The 25118-nt window shown below is 35.2% G+C and overlaps 2 protein-coding genes across 4 annotated transcripts; one reads left to right on the forward strand and one right to left on the reverse strand.

The window, feature by feature from the left end:
- Nucleotides 1-205: 205 nt before the first annotated feature.
- LOC126732442 (probable glucan 1,3-beta-glucosidase A) lies at nucleotides 206-7673 on the forward strand. 3 transcript variants are annotated; one of them, XM_050435293.1, is made up of 11 exons: nucleotides 206-287; nucleotides 1177-1271; nucleotides 1371-1486; nucleotides 1603-1722; nucleotides 3200-3382; nucleotides 4049-4207; nucleotides 5030-5199; nucleotides 5294-5446; nucleotides 6372-6724; nucleotides 7015-7194; nucleotides 7355-7673. In XM_050435293.1, exons 2-11 carry the CDS (start codon nucleotides 1196-1198, stop codon nucleotides 7438-7440), a joined length of 1596 nt encoding a protein of 531 aa, XP_050291250.1. In that variant the 5' UTR covers nucleotides 206-287; nucleotides 1177-1195; the 3' UTR covers nucleotides 7441-7673. The 3 variants fall into 3 exon arrangements, with proteins under 3 accessions (XP_050291250.1, XP_050291249.1, XP_050291251.1); XM_050435292.1 differs by lacking the exon at nucleotides 206-287 and adding an exon at nucleotides 626-994; XM_050435294.1 differs by lacking the exons at nucleotides 206-287; nucleotides 7355-7673 and having other exon boundaries at nucleotides 626-1271; nucleotides 6990-7122.
- LOC126732441 (uncharacterized) lies at nucleotides 7569-18528 on the reverse strand. The gene is made up of 8 exons (XM_050435291.1): nucleotides 18168-18528; nucleotides 17953-18069; nucleotides 13365-13591; nucleotides 13066-13277; nucleotides 12838-12940; nucleotides 11032-11402; nucleotides 9617-10115; nucleotides 7569-8883 (listed from the first exon to the last, which is right to left on the reverse strand). The coding sequence occupies exons 1-8, from the start codon at nucleotides 18331-18333 to the stop codon at nucleotides 7735-7737; spliced, it is 2844 nt and encodes a 947-aa protein (XP_050291248.1). The 5' UTR covers nucleotides 18334-18528; the 3' UTR covers nucleotides 7569-7734.
- Between the last annotated feature and the right edge of the window lie 6590 nt (nucleotides 18529-25118).

Consider the following 25118-nt stretch of genomic DNA (forward strand, 5'->3'; position numbering starts at 1 on the left):
AACGCGACTATAGGTTAAATTTTTTTTGCATGAAACTCGAGTTTTAAAGACTTGAGATATAAAGCGAGTCTTTCAGACTCGAGTTCTAATATGGATCTCGAGTTTCAAAAACTCGAGATGTTAGTTTTCTAAATTGTTTGAAAACGTGCCTAACTAACTAATTTGAATGGTTGAAGGAAGCTGATTTGCACAATACCTCCAAACTACATCTCTCCCACTTGAAGCTGATCATCCACGAGCTTAAACAAAACCAACAAACAAACAAATCACATGGAAGTCTAGATAAGGTGGTGGAACCACCTCTTCAGTTTGATTACCTCTTTCCGGATTTTTTTAAAAAATAACTATAAATCCGAAACAATTTTATTAGTTGGGCAACTTTCCAAACTATTTGCATTTCTAACAAATCGAGTCTAATAGACTCGATTTTGCCTTTTTGGAAATCGAGTGTGAGACACTCGATTTTCAAACTCGAGTGTCTTACACTCGATTTCCAAGCGTATTTTCAAAGGGCAAAATCGAGTCTATTAGACTCGATTTGTTAGAAATACAAATAGTTTGAAAAGTTGCCCAACTAATAAAATAGTTTGAAAGATTTAGTTATTTTTAAAAAAAATCCCCTCTTTCCCCATCCATACCTTGCTCAAAAGCTCACATATACCTCTTGGCTTTTTAGTTTTTTTTTTTTTTTTTTTAAACCATTTCCTACCTTTCTCCAATCAACCAATTAAAACGAAAATAAACCGACCAAAATGCCTTCAAAAATCTCCGACATCCAAAACCAAAAGTCACGTTTTTTTGCTCTTTCATAGTTTTCCAATTTTCACAACTACTGCATGTCAACACTTTTGCTGCCACACTCTTTTCTTTCTTTTGTACTCCAAAAGATTGTTGTTTACTTCTACTCTTATTTTAATGGGTTTTGTTTTGTTTTGCCTTTGGACAAAAGTTTCAACTTTCAACAAAATATTAGTTAATGGGGTATCGAAAAAAGGTATACTTTGTGCTTGTTTACAAGCCTGAATTTGGTATTAATTAATTGAGTGATAAGGAAGGAATTACTGAGATTCTTCCATGTGGGGGTGTTGGGGAGAGCTTGGAATTTGAATAATCTTTTCATTCTTTATTGGGTAGCCAATGGATACTATATTTTACCTTTCTTGAACCTTTTTGAAGGGGGGGGCCTGCATTCTTCATGGAACTCACTTTTAGCAAATGGGTATGTGCATTTCTACTGTGTTGTTGGCTCAACTTCTCTAAGGGATACTCAGGTAGGCTCAAATCGATTAACTTAAATTTCTTGGATCCTCTGATTGTTTCTTGAGAATTGAGACTGGTTTTCCTTATGTTGCATCTGTTGGTTCCTTAAGTGGAGGGATTACGTGGGGATTCTAAAGTTAAAGCAGTGAACTTGGGAGGGTGGCTGGTTGTGGAAGGTTGGATTAAGCCTTCACTGTTTGATGGCATTCCCAATGGAGACATGCTTGTGAGTTTCTTATCCAAGTTTTTTTTTTTTGGGTTTATGAGTCTTGGTCCTCTTGGATATATTCTGGGTTCTTTATGGCTGATTTGGCTGACCCATTTCTGGGAATGGCAATGTAGGATGGAACAGAGGTACAATTTAAGTCAGTGACATTGCAGAAGTATGTGTCTGCAGAGAATGGAGGAGGTATGATTGTTACAGTTAGCAGAGATGTTGCATCTTCGTGGGAAAGCTTTAAGGTGAGATGCCCGATCACATTGTTTGGTGCATGTGATTTTCTATTGGCTCTGATATATATTGGTGTGTAAATTGTGATAAAACTGCTACTAATCCCAGAAGCTTCAGCTGTCTGGATAGGATGATTTAATCATTTAACTATTATTCTAACACTCCCCCTCGAGTGAGACACAGACTCTCCCAATTGTCCCAATGGTTTAAGTTGTCAAGAAATTGTGAATTTAATCATTTAACTAATATTCTAATGAATTGGTTTTTAGTCCTAATTAATTGAAGGAACTTTTTATGTTGATTTATTCAGTGAATTATCTATATATTTTTTTCTCCTTTTTCTTATAATTTTTCTTCTCCCTAACGTATCAATGCTAATTGTGTAAAATTTTCCTTTGTTTGAATTCCTTGAGTTCAATCTTTGTGTGAGACTTGAATATACTGTGAACTTGTTCAAAGCTGGACCTAATTGATATTTTAGATACAGAATCTAGGTAGGATAACTTATGCATAATAAGTTACTTTACCTGTCTATTTGCATGAAACATTACAAGGTGAGGAAAGTTTTAAAAATCACTGAAGTAAGACTGGGGGCTGCACATAGGCAATATTTGTCTTGACTTGGAAAGAAAAATAAATGACTTTGAAGATATAGATAATAGAACAAAAGCGAGACAAAATTTTAGTTAAAGGAATGAGGGAATGGAAGCCCGTGTCTCTGATTTTTCATCTGCAGCTTGCTAAACAAGAGTCATATACTTTATGAAGTGAGAATGAAGAGTTGTATTCTTGCTTTTGTGTTTAACAATCCAAAAATTTGGATGAGGCTTTTTGGTAATGGAATCATTTCTCAGATCAAAATGGGCAAAAAAACCTTATCCCAACTATCTCATTTGTTGTGGGGATAAAATTTTACTGGAACATATTTTCCTGCAGAGTGAATTGGACAAATTACCAAGAAGAAGAAAAATTAAGGTCAGATTTTCATGATTTACAGTGATTAGTACTTTGAGTTGCTGGTGCTAACCCAAAACATAAAAAAGTTTACCTTTGCATGAACATTTGTTATTTAGAGATGTATGAATAGAATTGGGCTTTTCTAGGGTTTTATTTTCTCCCTTTATTTTTCATTTTATTTTTCTCTTTATTTTGGGGAATGGGAAGTAAAAATTTCATGGATAACTGCTCCCAGGAGTAACACAATAATGTGCCTGTTGAGAGATGGTGGAATAATAAAATTTTGAGGTCCCTACTAGTTGTATCAAGCAACTGTCATTACTAGTTCAGCTTCATTGAAATAATCTTATATTCATTTATCATTGCTTGGAGGCTAAAAAGTAATGTTTTGTCTTTTATGTATAACTGAATGAACATGACAGCCTCTTTTGATGTTCTGAACTAATTATCATAACCTCATTAATTAGTTTGTGGATTTCAATACGAGAAGTGCTCCTAATGAAGTTTTCTCTCTACTTTATCCTCCTACAGTTATGGAGAGTTTCAGAATCAGAATTTCAGTTTCGCACCTCCCAAGGCCAATTTCTAACATGTGATGGAATAGGTTGCTCTATCTCTGCAACTGCAGAATCACCTTCCACGTCAGAAACATTTTTCATTGAAAGGAATAACAGTAGAGTTCACATCAAACTCAAGAGTGGGGCTTATTTGCAGGTATAATTTTTCATCCTCTTTGTGTGTTTAGGAAAAGATTCGAAAGTAACCACATTGTCTGCATTGCATTTGTAGCAAAAAATGATGTGCAGGCATGCTTGTTAGCTTGCAGTGTGAATGTTCCATTACCAATTGGAGCATAGTGTCAAACATCTTTAGCCATACCATATTCTTTTCCTCTGTGAATCAGTTTCCAAAATTTCTCATTTTGGGATCCGACAGTCATTTGGATTTGAGAATGATTTATCAACTGATAGGGAAGTTGTAAATAAATTCAAACCATTGATAACAATAAAATTGTGCAAAAGTTTCTGCTTAATTAATAAAAATATAAATCAGGGATAATGAGAATCAGAAATAATGCAATTATTTTTCACGATAGTCATATATTCATGAATCAACTCTATTTATATACTTTGGCGCACTTATTGAAGATTCAGAGGACTTTGTCTAGTTGTGCTCATAAAAAGTTTGAGATAATCCAGTGGTCAGAATTAGGCTTTAATTGGCTTGCAGCCATCAAATACTTTTAAACCATGTCATATGCACCACTGTGTCAAAACTAAACCTGCCGCATTTGAGATTATGTCATCGTGCAATTGCCTCTTCATAGGATGTTAAAAATTATTATTTATAGAAATGTGATAGCATATACTCCCTTTTTAGGCTACAATAGAAAATCAGCTCACCGGAGACTATCTAGGGACGCCGGGATGGGATGATAATGAAGCCACATTTGAGATGATGATTGTAGCAAATAACTTGCATGGAGATTACCAGCTTGCAAACGGATATGGACACAATGATGCCAAAAAGGTTCTTCAGGTAACTCCATATCTTCTGCAACACCTATTTGTTTCTTTTCTTAAGAATCTTTTCAACCAGTATACCAGGTGGAAAGGCACCCTCTATTTTAATTTATCTGGGTATTCTCATAAACTTAGGTATTCTGCAAAGATGTAAAGATCCAAAAGGTAGAGATTAAAATTAAAAAAGCCAGGGGTATTTAGCACTGGTTTATTTTCACGCACAGTATATTTTTATTTTTTTTTCTATTTGACTAATTTAATGAGAACTAATGAATAGTGGTGGTAAAGGGGTGAGATAAAATTTAACAGCTTAAATATTCATAGTAGCATTTCCTGACACTACAACAGCATTTTGGATTGGTAAGTATTACTGAAAGTAAAATGCATAAGAAAGACTTCTTTTAGTAAATGTTTAGCAATCAAATCTTTTTGTGTTAGCCATGTGTTTATCTCCAAATCTTTGTCTGCACTTATCTAGCAAATGAGCATGGCCATGTGATGTCTTTAGAATGCTTTAGTTAGTATTCTTATTTTACTTTGGACAGGTATGAAAATGATTTTATATATCCATGAGCCATATAAAGCCCCTTGAGAACAATCTCTTGGTTTTAATTTATTATAAGACTGAAATATTTTCTAGATGAGAGTTATACATTCTTTCAAGCCAATGAGCTAGCTAGCATCTCCTCCCCTTGCAAGTGTTAGGTGGAAGGTGAGGTTGTGGGTTAGAGACCCACTGGGTGTGTGCATAAATTACCAATAAAAAAATATAGTTAAATATTCCTCCAGTGTTATCTTCTTCTTGTCTTATTAGTTTATCAACCTTTTGAAACTGCAGAGACATAGAAACACTTTTATCACTACCGAAGATTTCCATTTTTTGTATAGACATGGAATAAATACTGTGAGGATCCCAGTTGGCTGGTGGATTGCTTCTGATCCTAATCCTCCTGCTCCATTTATTGGAGGTACTCTGGAAGCTCTGGATAATGCATTCTCATGGGCACAGTAGGTCTTGCTTTCACCTTATTCTGTTCTGATTGGTGACACTTCGGAACTTAGCATTTCCTTCTGATATTGTACCTGAAAATTTTTGGTGCAGAGCCTATAACATTAAGTGCATAATCGACCTTCATGCAGCTCCTGGCTCCCAAAATGGGATGGAACATAGTGCTAGTCGAGATGGTTTTACAGGCTGGCCTTCTCCAGATTACATCTCTCAAACATTGGATGTTATAGATTTTCTAGCTTCCAGGTACATTCTGCAGTCTGCACAAGTTATTGGATTGTTAAGATATAGTCATTGTTCAGAGTTATCCGCTTGTTCTTTTAAATATCTATTAAAGTGTCAGATTTTTTATGGTTAGTGTTGAGCATTAAAACCTTACATACTTTTATTGAAATGTTATTTTATCTAGGAATCATATTAGTTTTATGGGGATGATTAGTTGATGGGGTTGAAATGAGTCAACTTTAGATCCATTGCAATTCTGCATGTTTGTTTCCCATCTTTTTTTTTTTTTTTGGGGGGGGGGGGGGGGGGGGGGTGTGGGGGAATCAATTACTTAAGAGGGATTCATCACCATAATAATGTTTAAAAAAATAGAACCAGGTTTGTATATTGAAATCAGAAAAGGGAATTCTATCAATAAAATTCATGAAACAATAGAGTATGATAATCAACAGAACTCCATTTAGTCATATCATTGGCATATAATAAAGAAGAACATAAAGAATTTATTTTGGTGAACTGATAGTAAACAAAGCATTTTACTATTGTGGCATTAAAGTATCATCTTCATTCGACTAGAAGATTCACCCAGGTTTTTGCTGCTCTTGGAGGAAACTCTCCCACTTACAACATACTTCATATATTTCTGACTAGCACTTATGGCTACTACGCTTTCATGAAAGCCATCATTGAAGGCTTCACAAAGCATGGTGCATTTGTTTCCCTTATATACCATCTTTTCTTTGCCTCCCTGCCGCTCTCTTTCAAACCCATTCACACACACACACTGAGAGAGTTGTGAGGTATTATTCTGTAATATGATTTGTTGAACGATGGTAAAAATTCCAGTTGAAGAATCTCTGTTTTTCACCTTGTAATTTTAAGACACCTTAAGGATAGTTCAGCCCCTCTGAAATTTACCATAAAATATGGCTTCTTTCATTTGCAGGTATGCAAAACATCCAGCATTACTAGGAATTGAGCTCTTAAATGAACCATCAGCAGCCACAGTTCCATTGGATACTTTAGTTTCATATTACAAACAAGGCTACCAAATTGTTCAAAAGTACTCATCAACGGCTTATGTAATAATTTGCCAAAGAATTGGCAATGCAGATCCCTTGGAACTTTATCAGGCTAACATAGGCTCTCACAACATAGTGGTGGATTTGCATTTCTACAATCTCTTTGACCCTTTCTATGTTAATATGAGTGCTGCGGATAATATACAATTCATATACAAGAGCAGGGAAGACCAATTACGGGCCCTCAACAGCACAAATGGTCCACTTGTTTTTATTGGTAAGTCAAAAGTCTGCGTTCTGTCTTTTATTAAGCACTACTCTAATCAGAGGTCCTACACATCAAATTTTGAATTCAGATATCAACATATCAATTTCAAAATGAACCTTTCTTTCTTAATATGTAGGTCAAAACAAACTAAAATTAAATTGAAATTTTTTGTGCATCGAGAGGACAACTATTGTTTCTTTGTCTTTCTTAGTACTCTGAATTTGAAACCCTAGTTTCCCTAGTTTCTTCTGACACAAATACTATTGTTTCTTAGTATTTTGAAAGTGGATTGATTTCAGGGGAATGGGTGAATGAATGGAATGTGACGAGTGGGTCTCAGACAGATTACCAAGAGTTTGGGAAGGCCCAGTTAGAGGTTTATGATTCAGCTTCCTTTGGATGGGCATATTGGACACTAAAAAATGACAGAAAGCACTGGGATTTTGAATGGAACATAAGGAACAATTATCTCCAACTAGGTAAATACTCTTGGCTCGTCTGGTTTCTGTCTTGCATGCACAAAATGCATAAAATGCACAAATCTTGGTAGTGAATCTAAGTTCCTTAATTACTTCTTACATTTGCTGTTACAAGCAAGCCAATTTTTTGGTATCGTATGAAGTCTATATATTTGTGCAGGTGATTCACCCAACAAGAAAATTTTCAACAGTTTAATGTTGCTTGGGTTGACATGTGCCTGGTTCTGCATGCATTCTTTATTGTGAAGTCACAACTAAGTTGCATCATGACCTAACGTTGAAGAGGAAGATTTTACCATGCGGCATTTCTTTGATTTTTGGCTTCTCAACCATCACATTCGTGTTCTTTTACAAAATTGCAAAGTGCAATAATATTGCTATAGCAGAAAGAATCTACAGAATTTGTAGATGATAATGTAAAAACTTCAAGGCTATATGTGTTACACTCAATAATATTCAGAGGAAAATTTTCTTCCTAATCTCGCTTTCCTAATAGCCTTTTGTGCAAATGCACTTTCTCATGTCAATTCATTCTGTTATCTAAAGCCATCTTTTGTAAACAAAAATGTAAAGTCTCTTGACCACCTGACCAACTGAAAAGTATCCTACAAAAAGAACAACCAGAAATCCAAAATATGATAAAGGCAGATAAACGAATCCCATGACTTCCCCAATTGGTGTGTAAAGAATTGCAATGCCAATGGCCGAAATCACAACAGTTGAACAGATCACAGGCCATGAGGCAACCTCCTGAATGAAGGGAATTTTCTCTGTCCGGATCAAGTGGATAATTAAAGTTTGCATAAGAAGCCCTTCGAGAAACCAAGCAGAATGAAAGAATTTATTGTCTGCTAGAGTGGTAGCATCGTAATAGAAACAAAGGAACACGAGAGTGGCTACATCACAAATAGTACACACGGGCCCGTTCCATAATATGAACAAAGGTAAGCCTTTCTTGGACCATCTTTGTGGGGTTTTCACATAATCTTCTTCCATCTTGTCCCACGGGATAGCAATTTGACCCACACTATACAAAAAGTTTTGCGTAAGAAGCTGTTTTGCAGTCAGTGGCTCATACTGAAGGACCAGGGTTGCTATTAGGAGTGAAATAACACTTCCTACATTAGCAATAACTGACATTTTTAAGTACTTCATAGTATTCCCAAAAGTAAGCCGACCCTGCTCAACTCCGGCAACAAGGACGTTGAGGTCTTTCTCTAGTAAGATAATGTCAGCGAAGTCTTTTGCAACTGATACTCCTGAGTCAACTGATATACCTACATTGGCAGCATCCAATGCCAGGGAGTCATTTACACCATCTCCTAAAAACCCAACAACATGCTTGCCAACCGTCTGCAATGACTGTACTACTCGGAGTTTCTGAGTTGGAGTAAGCCTAGCTAGTACCGTTGCTCGTTTAACAGTCTCATGGAAGGTATCCTGGCTGAGTAGCTCAAGCTCGGGTCCAGTAGTTACATGGGTTGTTTTGATGCCTACTTCCTTGCAAACCCTTATCGCAAGGGAGAGTGAATCACCTGTTAATACCTTTGCTTTCACCCCCTTCTCAGCCAACAGCCACAAAGCTTGCTTTGCTGAGTCCTTGGGTGGGTCAAAGAATGTTACAAGGCCGAGGAACACCATGTCTGATTCAAAAGCCTCATCATTGGCCATGCTTCCTTTACTGTTTTGCTGCAACATAAAAAATAGAACTATGAGTAAATACTTTTTAAGCTGACTCAATTCTTCTGTATTGGTTATCATTCTCACTCTCCCACAGTTCGCAGAATGACAAGAAACACTAATTACAAATATGATTCGCTAGAACTCTTAACACACTATGTTATAAATGGGAAAGGATCAAATCATAGGGGGTTTTTATGAGGAGTTCCTGTATACTCATGCATACACATTACACAACTGTGCAAATATACCGAAGGAATTTTGTACTTGAAGCTCCCTGAAATAAAGGAAGATCTTTTATACCTTTTACTTCTGCTAGAAATAATATGAAGAAATTTGCTTGGGCTGCATCAACTAGGTAGTTAGTAACTATTGAACTTGAACACCCCTATTATATGTGACTTCGTAGTTCAGATGTACCTTGGAACTGTAATTAGTTCAAACTCAGCTGAGCTGATTGCTATGAAACCATGTTTTCTGACCAGTGTATTAGTTTTGGTTAAAACCAAGTCCAAGGACTTTCAATTTCAGAAACTCAAATAGGAACAAATTGGTATTTGGTAGTTCGTTTAGTGTGCCCCTTATTTTCTTTTACCAGTAATATGACGTCACATCAGGCAATAAAGGAAAAGGAATGTTTTGAATGTATAAAGCAAGCAGAAGCTATAAGATTTTTCAAACTCTGTTGGATAGAATTAAATATTTTAGAACACAGGAGAGACAAGGAGAGATCCTGACGCACCAGTTTCAGCCTCTTTATTGCTACTCCTATAGTCCTTAATCCCTCATTGCTTACTTCTTCTGCCATACTTAGAATCCTCTGATAGTCTTCTGAGGATAAAGTTGAAATTGCACCACTGTCAACATGCTCAATGAAAGAACAAACTTTCATTACTTCTTCCAGTGCACCTTTTGTAACCATGAATCGTTTGAGGAATTGATGGTTTCTATCTTCTGCATATGACTGTGTTTCCAAAATAACAGAAACTCTTCTTCTTATAAAATCAAATGGGATCTCATCTATCTTGCTCCACTTGGATGGCTGGAACCTGTACCCATTTGTATATACATATGCCAAAATTGCATCATCCAGAGGATACTTCTGGTCAGTCTTGAAGTAGGAGTTAAGGAATGCAAACCGTAGAACCTTTTCTTTGGGTAAACCCTGGCAGTCAAGATGATTAACCATGATTGCACGGTTCATGGTAAGTGTACCTGTCTTATCAATGCACAAGACATCCCTGAAAAAAGAGAGGAAATGAATGAAAAACGGGACATAAAATGTTGTAATCTCAAAATGAAAATGTTGATGAATTAGCAATTACAAAATGGATGATAGGAACCAGGTTAAGACTCAAAAGGGTATCTCCTTTGCCTAGTTTAGCATCTAACTGTAAATATTATTCACTTTCAAGTTCATGGAAATGGCTTGACACCTGGCTTGGTCAGACTTAGTTCATGTTGTACTGGAACAGTATGTCCTCCTCCATCAAATTGTTTGGATAGACCTATTAATATGATAAAATGAGTTAGTAGCACTTTTCTTTAATAGAATGTGAACTAGGGTTATTGAAAATTTAGTTCAGTCAACATAAAACCCGAGACAATCACTACAACCCAGTCAAATTCTAACATTCTTTTCTCTAATAATTAACATACGGTTCCACCATCCAGTAATTTACTTAATAACCGAAAACATCAAATGGTACTGCTTTTGTACACTTGATCTTGTTAGAAGTATTGGTTAAATGATTAAATTTACCATATTCCAATAGTTTAAGTTTTTGGGACAATCGGTAATTTAACGGATCTACTAACCATGACATATCATGGTGAGATTTAAAGGAACTTGAATACTTGATCAATCATATATAAGACAAATGCATTCTTTTCCTGTGAATTTCTGATCCTTTTTCCAGTTTGGAATGAAGTGGGGAGGGACGGATGCTAATTAGGGCATTCTAAGATGCAGAAAATGGTTTCTGATATTCAGGGTCAACAGGACTCTGCATTAAGTTCAAGATTTTTATAGATATATGTGTTTATGTACATTTTTATATAAACGCAGCAAGTTCAAGAATTGTATAGATAAACATGTTTATGTACTTATGTATTGAAACTATCTTCCAGTAAATTGTCTAGTAAATTTAAACTTACATCGATCCCATGTCTCGAATGGCAATTATGCTTTTGACTATACATCTATCTCTGGCCATGGAAAGTGCTCCCTTAGCAAGACTTGTGTTAACAATGAGGGGAAGCATTTGAGGAGTCAGTGCACTTGCAACTGAGATTCCAAAAAGAACACTTCCGCTCAAAGAACGGGATGTAAAGTAATCAGTTAAGACTATGATTGTGACTACTACAAGCATAACAGCAATAAGCACATAAGATATGCGGCGGACACCATTCTCGAAGTCATCCGGTGGTTTCTTCTTCCCTATGGCTGAAAACATGGTGCTCATGTAAGTCTTGGATCCAGTAGAAACTACTAGACCGGTTCCACTGCCTGATACCACATTTGTTCCCTGAAATATTTTATTAGAACCAATATTATACTCTCAGTAATTTAAACATGATAACCAATACGCAACCAATTATGAAAGAGCCCTGATGAGAAGACAGACTTATCAAAAAAATGTAAAGGACAACAAAAGAGATAAAGATACTACCTGATCTACCCCCTACGACCTAAGCCCAGGTCCAACAGCGAAATCTTTTATTTTTCAATCCCATTTGTCATTGGGTCCTCCAAAATTTATGATTTTGGGTTCTTGGGTTCATTAACATTGTAGAAGGTCTTGCTTTAAAATCAACTTCTTTATTGTATCAAAGTAAACTGTCCTATGTATGACTCTGATTTTTTCAGTAATGATGATGTTCTTAAAAGTGAACGGATGCAGCCCTAGGTTCATTTACCAGTTGACACTTCAAAATAAAGAAGTTCAGATATGGTTAGCCCTAAAACAATGATAATTTAGAAGCACAGAAATAATCATCAGCTTCAGTTATTTATGCAGTGGTCTTTCTAGATGTTATGCTTGGAAACATGATAAAGAAAAATAATCTACATGCTGCTGAATGATGTTACGTATCTAGTTTATGTAAACATAGTATTTAATAATGTTTTTAACATAAAAGTGTTAGGCAGGGAGGGGGGGGGGGGGGGGGGGGGGGGAGAAGAAGAAGAAGAAGAAGAAGAAGAAAGAAAAGAATAAATAGTAAAGACTCTGTAAAACATGATATGAATTCTGGTCCGTTTGGATTAAGGGGGAGTAAAGTAGATTTAGCTCAAAATTAGCTTATTTTTAGCCAACTTTACTCTACTCCTCTCCACTCCCCCTCTTTCCTCCTTCCATCCAAACGGGCTAGAAAAGTTGGGACATCCAGACTATATAAAAAAAAATGGCATTTTAAAAATTCAAGATGAGACCTCTCTTAAACATTCTGATCAAGGTTTTATTTTCTTTTATTCATCAATGCAATATCTTATAATCCTAGTATTGGAAAGACAATCATACCAGAGTTCTCCTATAGCCATAAAATTGAAACAGATCTGCTTCTCATAAACACCAAGTGAAGTAAAAAATTTACCAAGTATGATTAGTAGCTTTTGACTGCTATTGATGTAATATGGGTTCGAGTAAAGTAGACAGAAAAGCCCATGTCCTGAACTCAACTTGTATTTGAGTATGGGGTATAAAACTATAAATTCTGTTGTCATTTAAGACTTCTTGAAAAAATCCTGTTTTTCCACGATGCCATAATTATGTTTGAATTTTTTTTCATACATTCGAAGTAATTATATCATGTCTAATTTAATTACGTAAAATTAATGAGAGAATAAGGAAAAGATTGAAAAATATCTTTTTTTTCTTTTTTTTTAAGGGAAATTCCAGGAAACTCTGTTATTTTGTGTGTGTGTGTGTGGTGTAGAACAATCACAGGAATAAGTATACCCACCATGAAGCAAATATTCCTTAAATCTAGTAAAGGAGTGCTCTGATCTTCTCTGATGTCAGCCGTTTTTTCTGTTGTCATGGACTCCCCTGTGAGTGAGGACTGACTGTTCAAGAAGCAGGATGTGATCATGTGATTTAAAATTGGCTGTAGAAAAAAAATGAAGAAATGGAATGAAAGAACTCAGAAATCCTCATCTACAGAAAGGATAAAGTTTTCCAGGTAGCATACCTTACAACAAGGTGTTTTGAAGATAACAGCCTCACATCTCCAGGAAAAAGGTCCCCAGGTTCAAAAATGACAATATCACCAGTAACAACATCCCTTTGATCAATTTGAACAATTAATTCAGTCTGAACAACTCTTCCTGCACATCTTTGAACTTTGACTGGACATCTTACTAATTCTGAAAGTCTCATAGCTGCTTTTGAACTGCTATATTCCTGAAAGGCAAATGGGAAGTTAGTAAAGACCACATTTTAGAAATGGAAATTTATGGCACCAATCAACTCAACAAAGTAAAGAGATACCTGGTAGAATCGAAGGGAGACACTAATAAAAACCAACACAAGCATGATGCATCCATTTGGATTGTCACTGGTTATGTATGAAAGCACAGACAAAACAATAAGAATGATATTAAAAGGATGAAAAAAGGCATTCCAAAGAAGTTGCCACCAATTTGGAAAAGAGTGATCAAGAGGAACATTTGGGCCATTTTCCTTCAATCTTCTCTCAGCTTCGGTGAAGCTCAGGCCTGCACAAAAGCAAAAGGAAGACTAAGATATTTCATTGTATCATTTAATGCAATAAATTTTGTAGAATAATAGGATCAAATTTGACAATTTAGGTGAAGTGAAAAAGGAAAAGATTAAAAAAAAACACCTTCCATTAAAAAATAAGAAAAAGATTTGTTTAGAAATCCCCATCCTCTTTGCCTTGGCATGGGTAAGTCTTACAGAAATTTTTAGTAGATAATGCCGTACATGAATGCAGGTGTTAATAATACAAAGAAATTTTGCTTGTTTACCGATCTTTCCCGTTTGCTTGGAGAAAGTATTACAATGACTTTTCTATTCCCTTCATCATTTAAGATCATATCAGTGTGAGAACTTCAAATTCTACTTCAAGTAATATATATATAGGCTTAGTTAATAAGTGCCTTGAGGATGCAAGTTAAGGTGCATTTAATACTCTGTCATGTGTATTGGATTGGTGTTGCATGTATAAGAAGGATGTGGAGAAGATTGATCATTTAATGTTACATTGCCATGTAGTTAAAGAGTTGCGGAATATTGTATTTTCCTTATATGGGGTTCATTGGGTGATACCATGTTCTGTTATGTTTACTCAAAAAAAAAAAAAATGCTCTGTTATGGATCTTCTAGCTAACTGGTTGAACAAGTTTAGGCTGTTTAGCAGACTTAAGCCTACGGTGATTTGGAATATGATCTCTCATTGCATTATGTGTGCTATTTGACAGGAGAAGAATGCTCAAACTTTTGAAGGAACTAAGAAAATCAATTTATGATTTGAAGCTATTTTCCCTACGGATGTTGCTAGTGGACAATTGCTTCGGGTGTTATTACTTTTAATTCATTGGCTGAGTTGTTAGATAGTTGTACTTTATTTGCACTATAGTTTTGATGTTTTTGTTGGATCCTTAGTACCCGGCCTGTGTGCTTTGGTTCCCTTTATTGATTTCTTTTAAAAAAATTACTAGGACCACAACTTACTCACGTGACAAACTATAAGTGGTAAAGTAAATATAGTAGGTCCATGCGAGTCCACAATTCCACTACTTACAACTCACCACATGGATAAGTTGCGGCAAAGTTGTGACGAAAGTTGCAGTTCTAGCATTACTCATTTCTTTTTTCGATGAAGTTTTATACTTATAAAAAAGGGTCCGGTTAAGTTGCAGTTCTAGCATTACTCATTAAGCTTTCTATTTTTGGAAACATTTTCTCGAAAATTGAAAAAACTGCCAATACTTTTTCAATTCCCTAGAAACTTTTTCCAAAAATGGTTAATTATTGTGTGCCCTTAGAGCACACATTAGTAAAATCCTATAAAAAAAAGTTTATTTAATACTCCATGAAATGATTTTTTTTTTTTTACATAAATAATAATAATAAAGTCAAACAATGCACAAATATCAAGAAAGCATACTCAACCATAATGAATTTGTAAACAAACCAATTAATTATTGACAAATGTATTTTTTCATTTCTAAAGGTGTGCATTACAACTCTTAATTGAATATTTATAATTTCTTAACTTGTACTCTTAGGACACTTGTTAACAAAACCTACATATATATTTTTTAAATTTTTATTTACATCTCACATTTCATATATTTAAAGGAAATTGTAGTGGCAGTGAGTTTGAGATTTCTCATGACTTATTGAAAATTGAAATTTAGGGATGTTTTTGCTGATCCAGTCCTTCATATAAATTGCTTTAATTTTGCAGATAATGTTATCTGAAAAAAAATCTTGGTACATTTGCAATATAGTCTTATAACCAGCATTATAACTTCTGCTTTCAGTATAGTAGTTAAAACCATCCAACTTCAGTATTATAACTTCTGCTTTCAGTATAGCATTATAACTAAAGCCATCCAATTTTAATCAATGTAGTTAAAACCAATGCATCTAGACACAAAACCAATTGGTGACAGGTTCAAACCTTAATCATATTTTGCGATTGTCATCCTGCACACTCTACTTCAAAATTGAGAGAGAAAATTAGGCAAAGGACAATCCTGAACTAGACCGAGAGTAGGAAAATACCATGACTATAATAAGTATTAGAAGATAATGAGTCTAGCATTACCTTTCTTGCAGAAGAAGTAAAAAAAGTGTGACCTCCAATAGTATAGAATGTTAGAAAAGAATTCATGTGGCCAAACCAGATTAATCTGTTGAAAATACATAGCCAATCCCAAAAATTTGAGACTAAGGTTTGGTTGTTGTTCCTTGCATTCTAGACTAACAAGATTATGTGCAAAACTTGACAAGCCCTAGAACCAGGCAGAAAAATCCACACTAAACACCAACCTATTGATGACTTCTACTAGATGTGGCTATTCAATTTTTGCAATTGTGCACAAACCTTCAGTATACTATTGATGGTATAGAAGGTAATTGCAATATGTTAGCCACAACACAAACTAAAATTTCCTTTTTTTTTTTTTTTTGAGAATGACAAACTAAAATTTCCAGTAGACAACTAATCACATTTCCCTACATATGGTATTTGAAACTATATGTCTACAGTTTATCCATCCTCCTAGCCCACAGGGAACACCGCATAATACCAACTTATTTAAGTACGTTCTTGACATATTTGAACAAGTAGTGGGGATCATCAAGTACACTAGAAAAGCGGTCACGCAAGAGATGGAGCCATTTTTTTCGTGAGCAAGTAATGCAAAGGGTATTTCATAAATATTTCATGCCCTATATGAAGCAGAGAATAGTTTCTTAGGTCTGTTTCTAAATAGTTTGAACACACTCGTACACATTTCCAGAGATGGTTCCGTGCAAACTAGAGTCAAAAACTGATATCCCCATTACGCTCACTGCTTTTCTTTAGCAACATCCGTTAATGCTTCAATTTGTTAGACATTCCTCTTTCCAAGAAGCTTCATTATGCTAGGAATAGACACAAATATGATATGAAATGTTACTCTCAGGGTCGTTAGCAGGGAAGTAGCTAATCATGGACATTGCCCCCCATTTATTTTTTATTTTTTTTATTTGGGTTAAAATTATACTACAATAACAAGCTTAGAAAAATTAACCCAACAACAAAAATTATCAATAGCAAAGCTAGAAAAAATTAAGTTCAATAAACCAATTTTACTCCAAACAAACAACTTGGCCGTTAAAAAATTTTAAACAAAATTATTTTACACTTACCCAACAGCAAACTCACACATCAAAGATACACGCCAAGTTCCATTTTTATAAATATTTGCATTGATATGTTTTAAGAAATAGTGATTTTGTGTCTCTATCTTTGTTAATAACTTAATACTAAGTTTGCATTTGGCATGAATTATTTTTGTCAACTTATTTTATTATTCAGCTTATTTTTGCTACTATTTATCACTGCATTTTTTTGTACTATTTATGTGTCTTACAGTACTATTTCAGTTAACTTTTACCTTTAATTACAGTACTTTCAGCAGAAAATTTTTAATTTCAACAAAATAAACAAATCCCAAACAGAGCCTAAATGAAAATTTATTTCAAATTTCATAATAGTTTTTTTTTTTAACCTTCTGACGCCTAACTCCAAGTCTAGCACCAGCCTAGTTGATAGTCAAAGTCAGATGAATTTGTAAAAAGGTACAGTCTCAAATTTGAAGTCGGATGAATTTCTAGAAATGGTAAAATTTTATATATATATTTTTGTTTTTGAAAGAGAGTTTCAACCTATGGCGTCAGCTCCTGATAATAGCTCGTTATTATCAGACCAAAACACCAATCAATTTTGGTGTAGGCGGGGATTGAACCCCAGATCTCTTATACAACTATCAGAAACTTTACCAGTTGAGCTAACTAAAATCCACGTACAATTTCATATTTGACTTGAAGGCTTCCAATTACTTTTACAACGGTCTTATTATATATTATAAATTTATAGCTAAATTACAGATTTAGCCTCAAATTATTAAGCAAATTTCAATTTGGTCCCTCAGATTATAAATTGTGTTAATTTAGTCCACTCAACTTTAATTGTGTCAATTCTAAAGCTTAATCTTTGAGAATGGGACTCAACAACATTCACACGTGCGCCCACAAAAAAAAAAAAAAAAAAAAAAAAAAAGTACCATACAAAGTTCAAACAAGAAATTCAAGAATTCTAGGGAAAATTAAAGAGAAATATCAAATACTTTTTTTGGCATTGTATTTACCGTGCCGACAATTTTAAAACTTAGAAGACCTGTCTAAAAAAAAAGATATGAAGCCAAGAACAACCGGGCGTAGTCGCCTGTGTGGTACCCGGTACATTATGTGTCCTCTAACTGAGGGGTTCGATCCCCGCAACAACAAATTATCCAGCAAAAAAAAAAAAAAAAAAAAGATATGAAGACAAGATTCTCACCTCTTTCGGTGGATCGAACATACTCGAAAACCAAGTCCTTATCCGACTGGGCCAAGGCGTATAACCAAGAGTACACCTTCTCTTCCGCCTCTGTCCTTGACCCACCATCAATTTTATCTACAAAATTTCAAAGAGACATAAGCACAAGCACATGGCAAACAAAAACCATAGTCCCAAAAAAACCTTAAAACAGAAACCCCAGAAAAATCACTTACTTCCAGACATAAGGCGGCGTAGAAACCCGAAAATAGAACCGGGGAATCCATCATTGGGTGCATCGGATTTGTCGTCGACAAGGTTTTGGCGAGTGGGGTCAGAAGAAGAAGGAAGTATTTGGTGGCTGTTTGAGGTGAAAATGGTGGTGAGTTTGGGGCGTCCCATAAGAGCTATGTGTTGTTGGTCTATGGGATATGGAATATGACATACATGAAAAAGAGTAAACCTAGAAGATAATAAAAATGACGATGTTGATAAGACAACCGAAGCATTTTGTTGAGGTTAAGGAGGTTTGAAGAGAAGGTATAGAGAGAGAGAGAGTCAAATTTTAGTTTAAGAAAAAATTGGTGTTTTTTTGATAGTTTGAGAGTTTGTTTCTCTCTCTAAAGATACTTTTATTTTTATTTTATGTGTTTCTAAACTCTACAACTGCCTACTAGCTTCAACTACCAGACTTCATATGACTGTTTGGTGTAGTTTTTTGTTGCAGACTGAAAGAACCGAAAACCTAAATGGCGGTTAGAGACTGTTTACTGTTAGTGCATCGTGCGTACCTCTCTGGCTCTCTCATCCGGTTTATCCTGCCGGGTTTAGAATAGCTCTTTTCTTATGTTTGTTTTTAAGTTTGAACTTTGAACTTTTGAATCCAGACCGGGTCCACTGTGATTGTGATTGGGATTGTGATTGTTAAATGAATTTGTTTATGAGTTTTAATTTGATCTTTAGAATTTGTTGGGCAACATCTAAACATCCACACCTAACTTAGTGGTTATGGTTTTATTATTTATAACTTTATCGGAATTAGCATAATTGTTTTTAGTCTTCCAAACAAGAGAGGAAAAGTAAACACAATTTCAAAAAAAAAAGAAAAAAAAGTAAACACCTTGACTTGCAAAGTTGCAAAACAATAATAGGATGTTATTTTAGAGCAATTGTTTTAGTGCAATTGTTATTACCTTATTTTAATAAAGTTTTAATAAAAATTTTATAGTAAATATGAAAAATTATCAAAAAAAAGTTAATTATTTTTTTTGTTGTGAAATGTTATGTTTACAATATTTTTACAACAAATCATAGGTAATAAATTATTATTGATTCTAATTTGAATCTACGACTTAAATTATTTTTTGTCCACCCATAATAACCCACCACTTAAAATTTGTTGTAAAAATATTGTGAATATATCTTTTTTTTTTTCTAATAAAAAGTTTTCAAAAATAGTTCTTAAATTAGGACATCCCTTAATTTTATACTGTAAACAAAGGAGTACATTTGATTGTCTTATTAGCCTTTTAAGATATCCATTGGCCAAGCTATTAGGACCCTAGTAAGATTAAGATTAAGGTCATGTTAGAATTGAACCACGTGAAGAGTATATAGGTCGTTCAGGCATTGGTTCCTAAAAGGTAGACATTATTATTCTGATAAAATAAAAAATAAAAAAGTTGTTATTATTATTATTATTATTATTATATACATGCTCATGAAGGGTATTTTGACTACCAAATATGTTTGTTCGATGATGATATATCTTCAATAATCTTGATGTGATTAATTATCACTTAAATTTTATAGTGTTTTTATATGGGCAATGTAAAAAAGTAAAAAGCCAAAAAAAAAGGTAAATTTTACTAACTACCCTTAAGGTTTAGACAAATACCAAGGAGGTCCAGAAGATTACAAAACTGACCATTTCAATCCTTAAGTCCAAACGGACTCTAATGCCATTATTTATTTTTAGTTTCTCTCTTTTGGAAAATTATTAGGTATTCTCGGAGTACCATAAATGCATACTCCCTCATCTCACATGAATAGTGGGTCTCACTAATTAAATTCATGGTGGGACCTATCATTTATATAAAATGAGAGAGTACACATTTATGGTACTCCGAGAGTATACAATAATTTCCCCTCTCGCTCACTCTCGCACGGTCCTTCTTTCTTCTCACCTTTTCTTCTCATCACTCTCTGACTCCCTCACCCTTCTTCCACTCTTAAACCGCTCTTTGACACTCACATTCCTTTCTTCTCTCTATCATGGTCTTTGCGATGGTGTGGTGGTGTGGGTAAGTAGTTTTGGTGAGTTTCGGTGTGGATCGGTGTTGGTGGGTTTCAGTGTGGATCGGTGTTGGTTCTTGTGGTCTTTGAGCGGTAACGTCGTACTATGACTTAGCAGTGGTTCATGAGTTTTGGTGTGGGTTGGCGATAGAGGTTTGTGATTTTGGTTTGGATCGATTGTGGGTTGGCGGTGGTGGTTTGTGATTTTGGTTTGGATTGGTGGTGAGTCGGCGGTGGAGGTATGTGGATTTTGGTTTGGATTGGCGAGGTGGGTTTGCTTTGGTTTGAGCAAAGGTTTTGTGGGTTGCGATGAGTGGTGGCCGATGGTTGCAAAATCCCAATTTGACAGAGCTTGCTGTCATGGGTATGGGTTTTAAAAAAAAATTGTTGATTTGGGTTTGTTTGGGTTTGGGCAGTGAATAATATGATGTTGGATAGTTGGAACTATTTGGGTTTGAGGAGGATGAGTGGGTAGTGATAGGTGGTGCCGTAGTGGACGGCAATAGCTGGGTTGATCTCTGTTATGGGTCTTGGTTTTGTTTTGAAATGTTTTTGATCTGGGTATGTTTGAGGTTTGATGTTGGATGGTTGTTTGTTTGGGTTGATCTATGTTTGATTATCTTATTGGTCCTTTGTTGAGTTTGAAACCTTATGGCTAGCTTAAGCTTGACACAGAGAGAGAGTTTCTGGCGTGAAGAAGAGAGAGCAAGGAGAAAGGGATAAGAGAACTGAGGTTAACGGTGTTAGAGTTCGATTGGACTTAAGGACTGAAATGGTCATTTTTGTAATCTTCTGGACCTCCGTGGTATTTGTCCAAACCTCAGGGGTAATTAGTGAAATTTAGCCAAAAAAAAAAAAAAAAAAAAACGTAGATGTTATTTGTCCGTTTAACTTTGTTAGAGATATATATTAGACATATTAGCTCAATGCAATAGGCCTAAGCCCATTCCTGCTTGTACTAATAGTCTAGGGTTTGGTTGCCTATATATACTCATGTTAGGGTTCATTGTAACACAGGTTATTGTACTACACTTTTATACAATAAAGATGTAACCCTTAAGGGATTCTTCCGTGGATGTAGGTCAACAAGGCTGAACCATGTAATTCTCGTGTTCTTGATGATCCTATTCTATGCTTCTCCTTTTGCATCCATTCTAGCATACACGACATAGTATAACACTTCACTTCACGTTGCTAATATTAATATATTTATATTTAACATAGTATCAGAGCCATGTTTCGTTCTTGGCATCAAACAAACATCTCTAGCAAGCAAAGAAGATTCTCACATGCACACCACCATCAGAAGTCACATTTGCTTGTCTGCTGGATCTAGACTCCATGGCATCTCGCAGCCGCCATGGCTCACTACTGTGTCCAGATCCTCAAGCCTAAGCAATCAGTGCCTCTCCCTCTCAGATTTGTGCACATCAAGCCTTTGCCTGATGAAACCAACAAGACAGAAGTGCTCCACAGCATATCATAAACAAAACCTAGGCACCCGACCTCCAACGACAGTCGCACGCGCCACCACGCGCGAACAATGGCTCTTGGAACTCTCACACGCGCCGCCGAAGGTTCTTGACTCCTAGCTTGGATCTCAGCCACACGCGCCGCCAAGATGGCCTTATCGTCCACTGATCTACTTGGCCTGAGAATTTGGTGATCATATGAACTCACACGCGCCGCCCGGGTATTTGTCTCGCCACCACGCGCCGGTAACGCCGTCACGCGCCTTCCACACGCCGAAGAACTACTGCTGATGTCATCTGACGTCACTGGATGACGTCACCGCTCCACGTCAGTATGCCACGCACGCCCTAGTCCACGTCATCAGACACGTCACCTAGCTGACCGTTGACCCGACCGACTCAACCCGGACCACCCGGATCTGACCCGTGAGTACTAACTATTGACTTGACCAGGATCCGTTGATTTTGACTTTTTGCGTTGACCTTTGACTAAAAGTCAAAATTTCTGACAGGGTCTGTCTTGCTCAATTTTTCGTGTAGATTCCAATTTCGACCTCCGTTTCTTCATTTGAAGCTCTGAAATTGGTCAATTGGCACATTCTTCATTGTGGTTTTTTCAAAGTCATTTTTCACGGCATCTCCAAGTGATCTTCTCATGCTTATCTAGCTTCAAGCCTTCATCGAGCTTCCGCCTTGAGTTTGAGGGAGGGTGTTAGAGATATATATTAGACATATTAGCTCAATGCAATAGGCCCAAGCCCATTCCTGCTTGTACTAGTAATCTAGGGTTTGGTCGCCTATATATATTCATGTTAGGGTTCATTGTAACACAGGTTATTGTACTACACTCTTATACAATAAAGATGTAATCCTTAAGAGATTCCTCCGTAGATGTAGGCCGATAAGGCTGAACCACGTAATCCTCGTGTTCTTGATGATCTTATTCTATGCTTCTTCTTCTGCATCCATTCTAGCATACACAACATGATATAACACTTCACTCCACGTTGCTAATATTAATATATTTATATTTAACAAACTTGTTTGTGAACCCAACTCATTATAAGATACACAAGTCCACTAAAAAAGCATTTGGGCATGACACCCACATAATTTGAACCGTCACTTTAGGATAATTATTACCAATTATGATAATTAATTGATCTTCACAAATATAAATAAAATGATTGAGAATTTAGGAATTAAAATGAATGACAAGGACCACCAAGGAAAAAAAAAAAACCTATACATGCGTCATAGTATTATCTTAAAGATATAACTAATTTATTTATCAAAGAAAAAACATCACATCGTTATGATAACTGATTGCACTTTTTTTTTTTTGCTAAATGATGTCATACTCAAATGTTCCTTTATCTTTATGGTTGAGAAATTATCTCAAATTTCTAATTTAAGTTTTCTTAATATGGAAGGAAAGGTTTTTCCTTAGTGTGAAAGACAAATTAATATTTATTAGAATGGAATAAAATTCTTTGTTGTTGAAGTAATTTAATATTCATTATCCATCAAGGAATAGAGTTGGGAGTTTGTGGATAGGCATTGTTGAAAAGAGTATGGTGGTCTTAGCCTAAGGGTCTTACATGAAGAGAGAAGAAGACTCCTAGAAGAACAGAAATAGGTTTCTTCAAAGAGTAATTTGGTAGTTTTTTGTAAATGAAAGCAACTTGTTTTGCGTTTTCATAGTTTGTTTGTTTGTTTGTTTTGTTAAGTGTGACTATGTGAGAGAGTTATTGAAGTATTGGAGTTTTGGGATTTTTGAGTTAATTTATATTTGTGAGATATTTGGTTTGTTAGGTATGTGGGTGTTATTTGTGTGAGAATGTGAATATTTGAGCTCAACCTATGAGAGAGTAGTTGTAATCTATATATATATATAAAACCGAAGCCTTAGAAGCTCCTACAATTTTCCACATCATCATTAATTTTTTAAAAAAATTCTTTTTATTTTATTTATCTAAGTTTAATTTTTTTTAAGAGAATAACCCGACTAAATTCTATATTTATCTCTCCCGACTCCCCTCCATGCGAAGAACTCCCTCTCTCTTTAAATCTCTAACCTTCCCCCAACTCTTTAAATCTCTAACCTTCCCCCAAATCCTTAACCTCACGCACGCAATCTCTTCCATATAAGTAATCAAAGTCAACTACGGATTTCATTGAACCTGGGGAAAGGCTTCGTCTCTTTTAATTTTAGGTTTTCCCCCTTACCCTGGAGTAAATTTGTGGTTTTTCAGAGATGGAGAGAAAAAACTGAGGGACTTTATAATCAAACCAGAACTTCTCCGAAAACATTACCGGTAAGTTTTTAATTTTGTTCAATTGTTATTGGCTGCTAAGTATGATTTAGGGTTACAATTGGGAGTGTTTCTTTTGAATGATTAGCATAGGTTTTTATTTTAATTTTAGGTTTTCCCCCTTACCCGTTCTCTTAATTTGGAGTAAATTTGTGGTTTTTCAGAGATGGAGAGAAAAAACTGAGGGACTTTATAATCAAACCAGAACTTCTCCAAAAACATTACCGGTAAGTTTTTAATTTTGTTCAATTGTTATTGGTTGTTAAGTATGATTTAGGGTTACAATTGGGAGTGTTTCTTTTGAATGATTAGCATAGATTGATGAGTTTGGAACCGATAGTGGAGTTTGAAATTTTGTTCTATTGTTTTTGGCTGTTAAGTATGATTTAGGGTTAAAATTGGGAGTGTTTCTTTTGATTGGGACTTTATAATCAAACCAAAACTTCTCCGAAAACATTACTGGTAAGTTTTTAATTTTGTTCTATTGTTATTGGCTGTTAAGTATGATTTAGGGTTACAATTGGGAGTGTTTCTTTTGAATGATTAGCATAGATTGATGAGTTTGGAACCGGTAGTGGAGTTTGAAATTTTGTTCTATTGTTTTTGGTTGTTAAGTATGATTTAGGGTTAAAATTGGGAGTGTTTCTTTTGATTGGGACTTTATAATCAAATCAAAACTTCTCTGAAAACATTACCGGTAAGTTTTTAATTTTGTTCTATTGTTATTGGTTGTAAAGTATGATTTAGGGTTACAATTGGGAGTGTTTCTTTAAATGATTAGCATAGATTGATGAGTTTGGCACCGATAGTGGAGTTTGAAATTTTGTTCTATTGTTTTTGGCTGTTAAGTATGATTTAGGGTTAAAATTGGGATTTTTCACAAGGTCATATGTTTCAATTATATATGTCCATGCTACAGCTTCAAAATCTTTAAGGCAAATCTCAAATAATGTCACAATAACAATTGATTTTTTTTTTTTGATCGATAATAAGTGTTTTATTGATGAAAAAGAACAATGTGTTTACGATTGTAAACTCACTACCCTTGAACACAGCAAATTTACCCTTTTACCTTTTTATGTACCATCATTATTTGCTTTACTTG

The sequence above is a fragment of the Quercus robur genome, chromosome 6 (genome assembly GCF_932294415.1).
Source record: "Quercus robur chromosome 6, dhQueRobu3.1, whole genome shotgun sequence".
NCBI lineage: Eukaryota > Viridiplantae > Streptophyta > Magnoliopsida > Fagales > Fagaceae > Quercus > Quercus robur.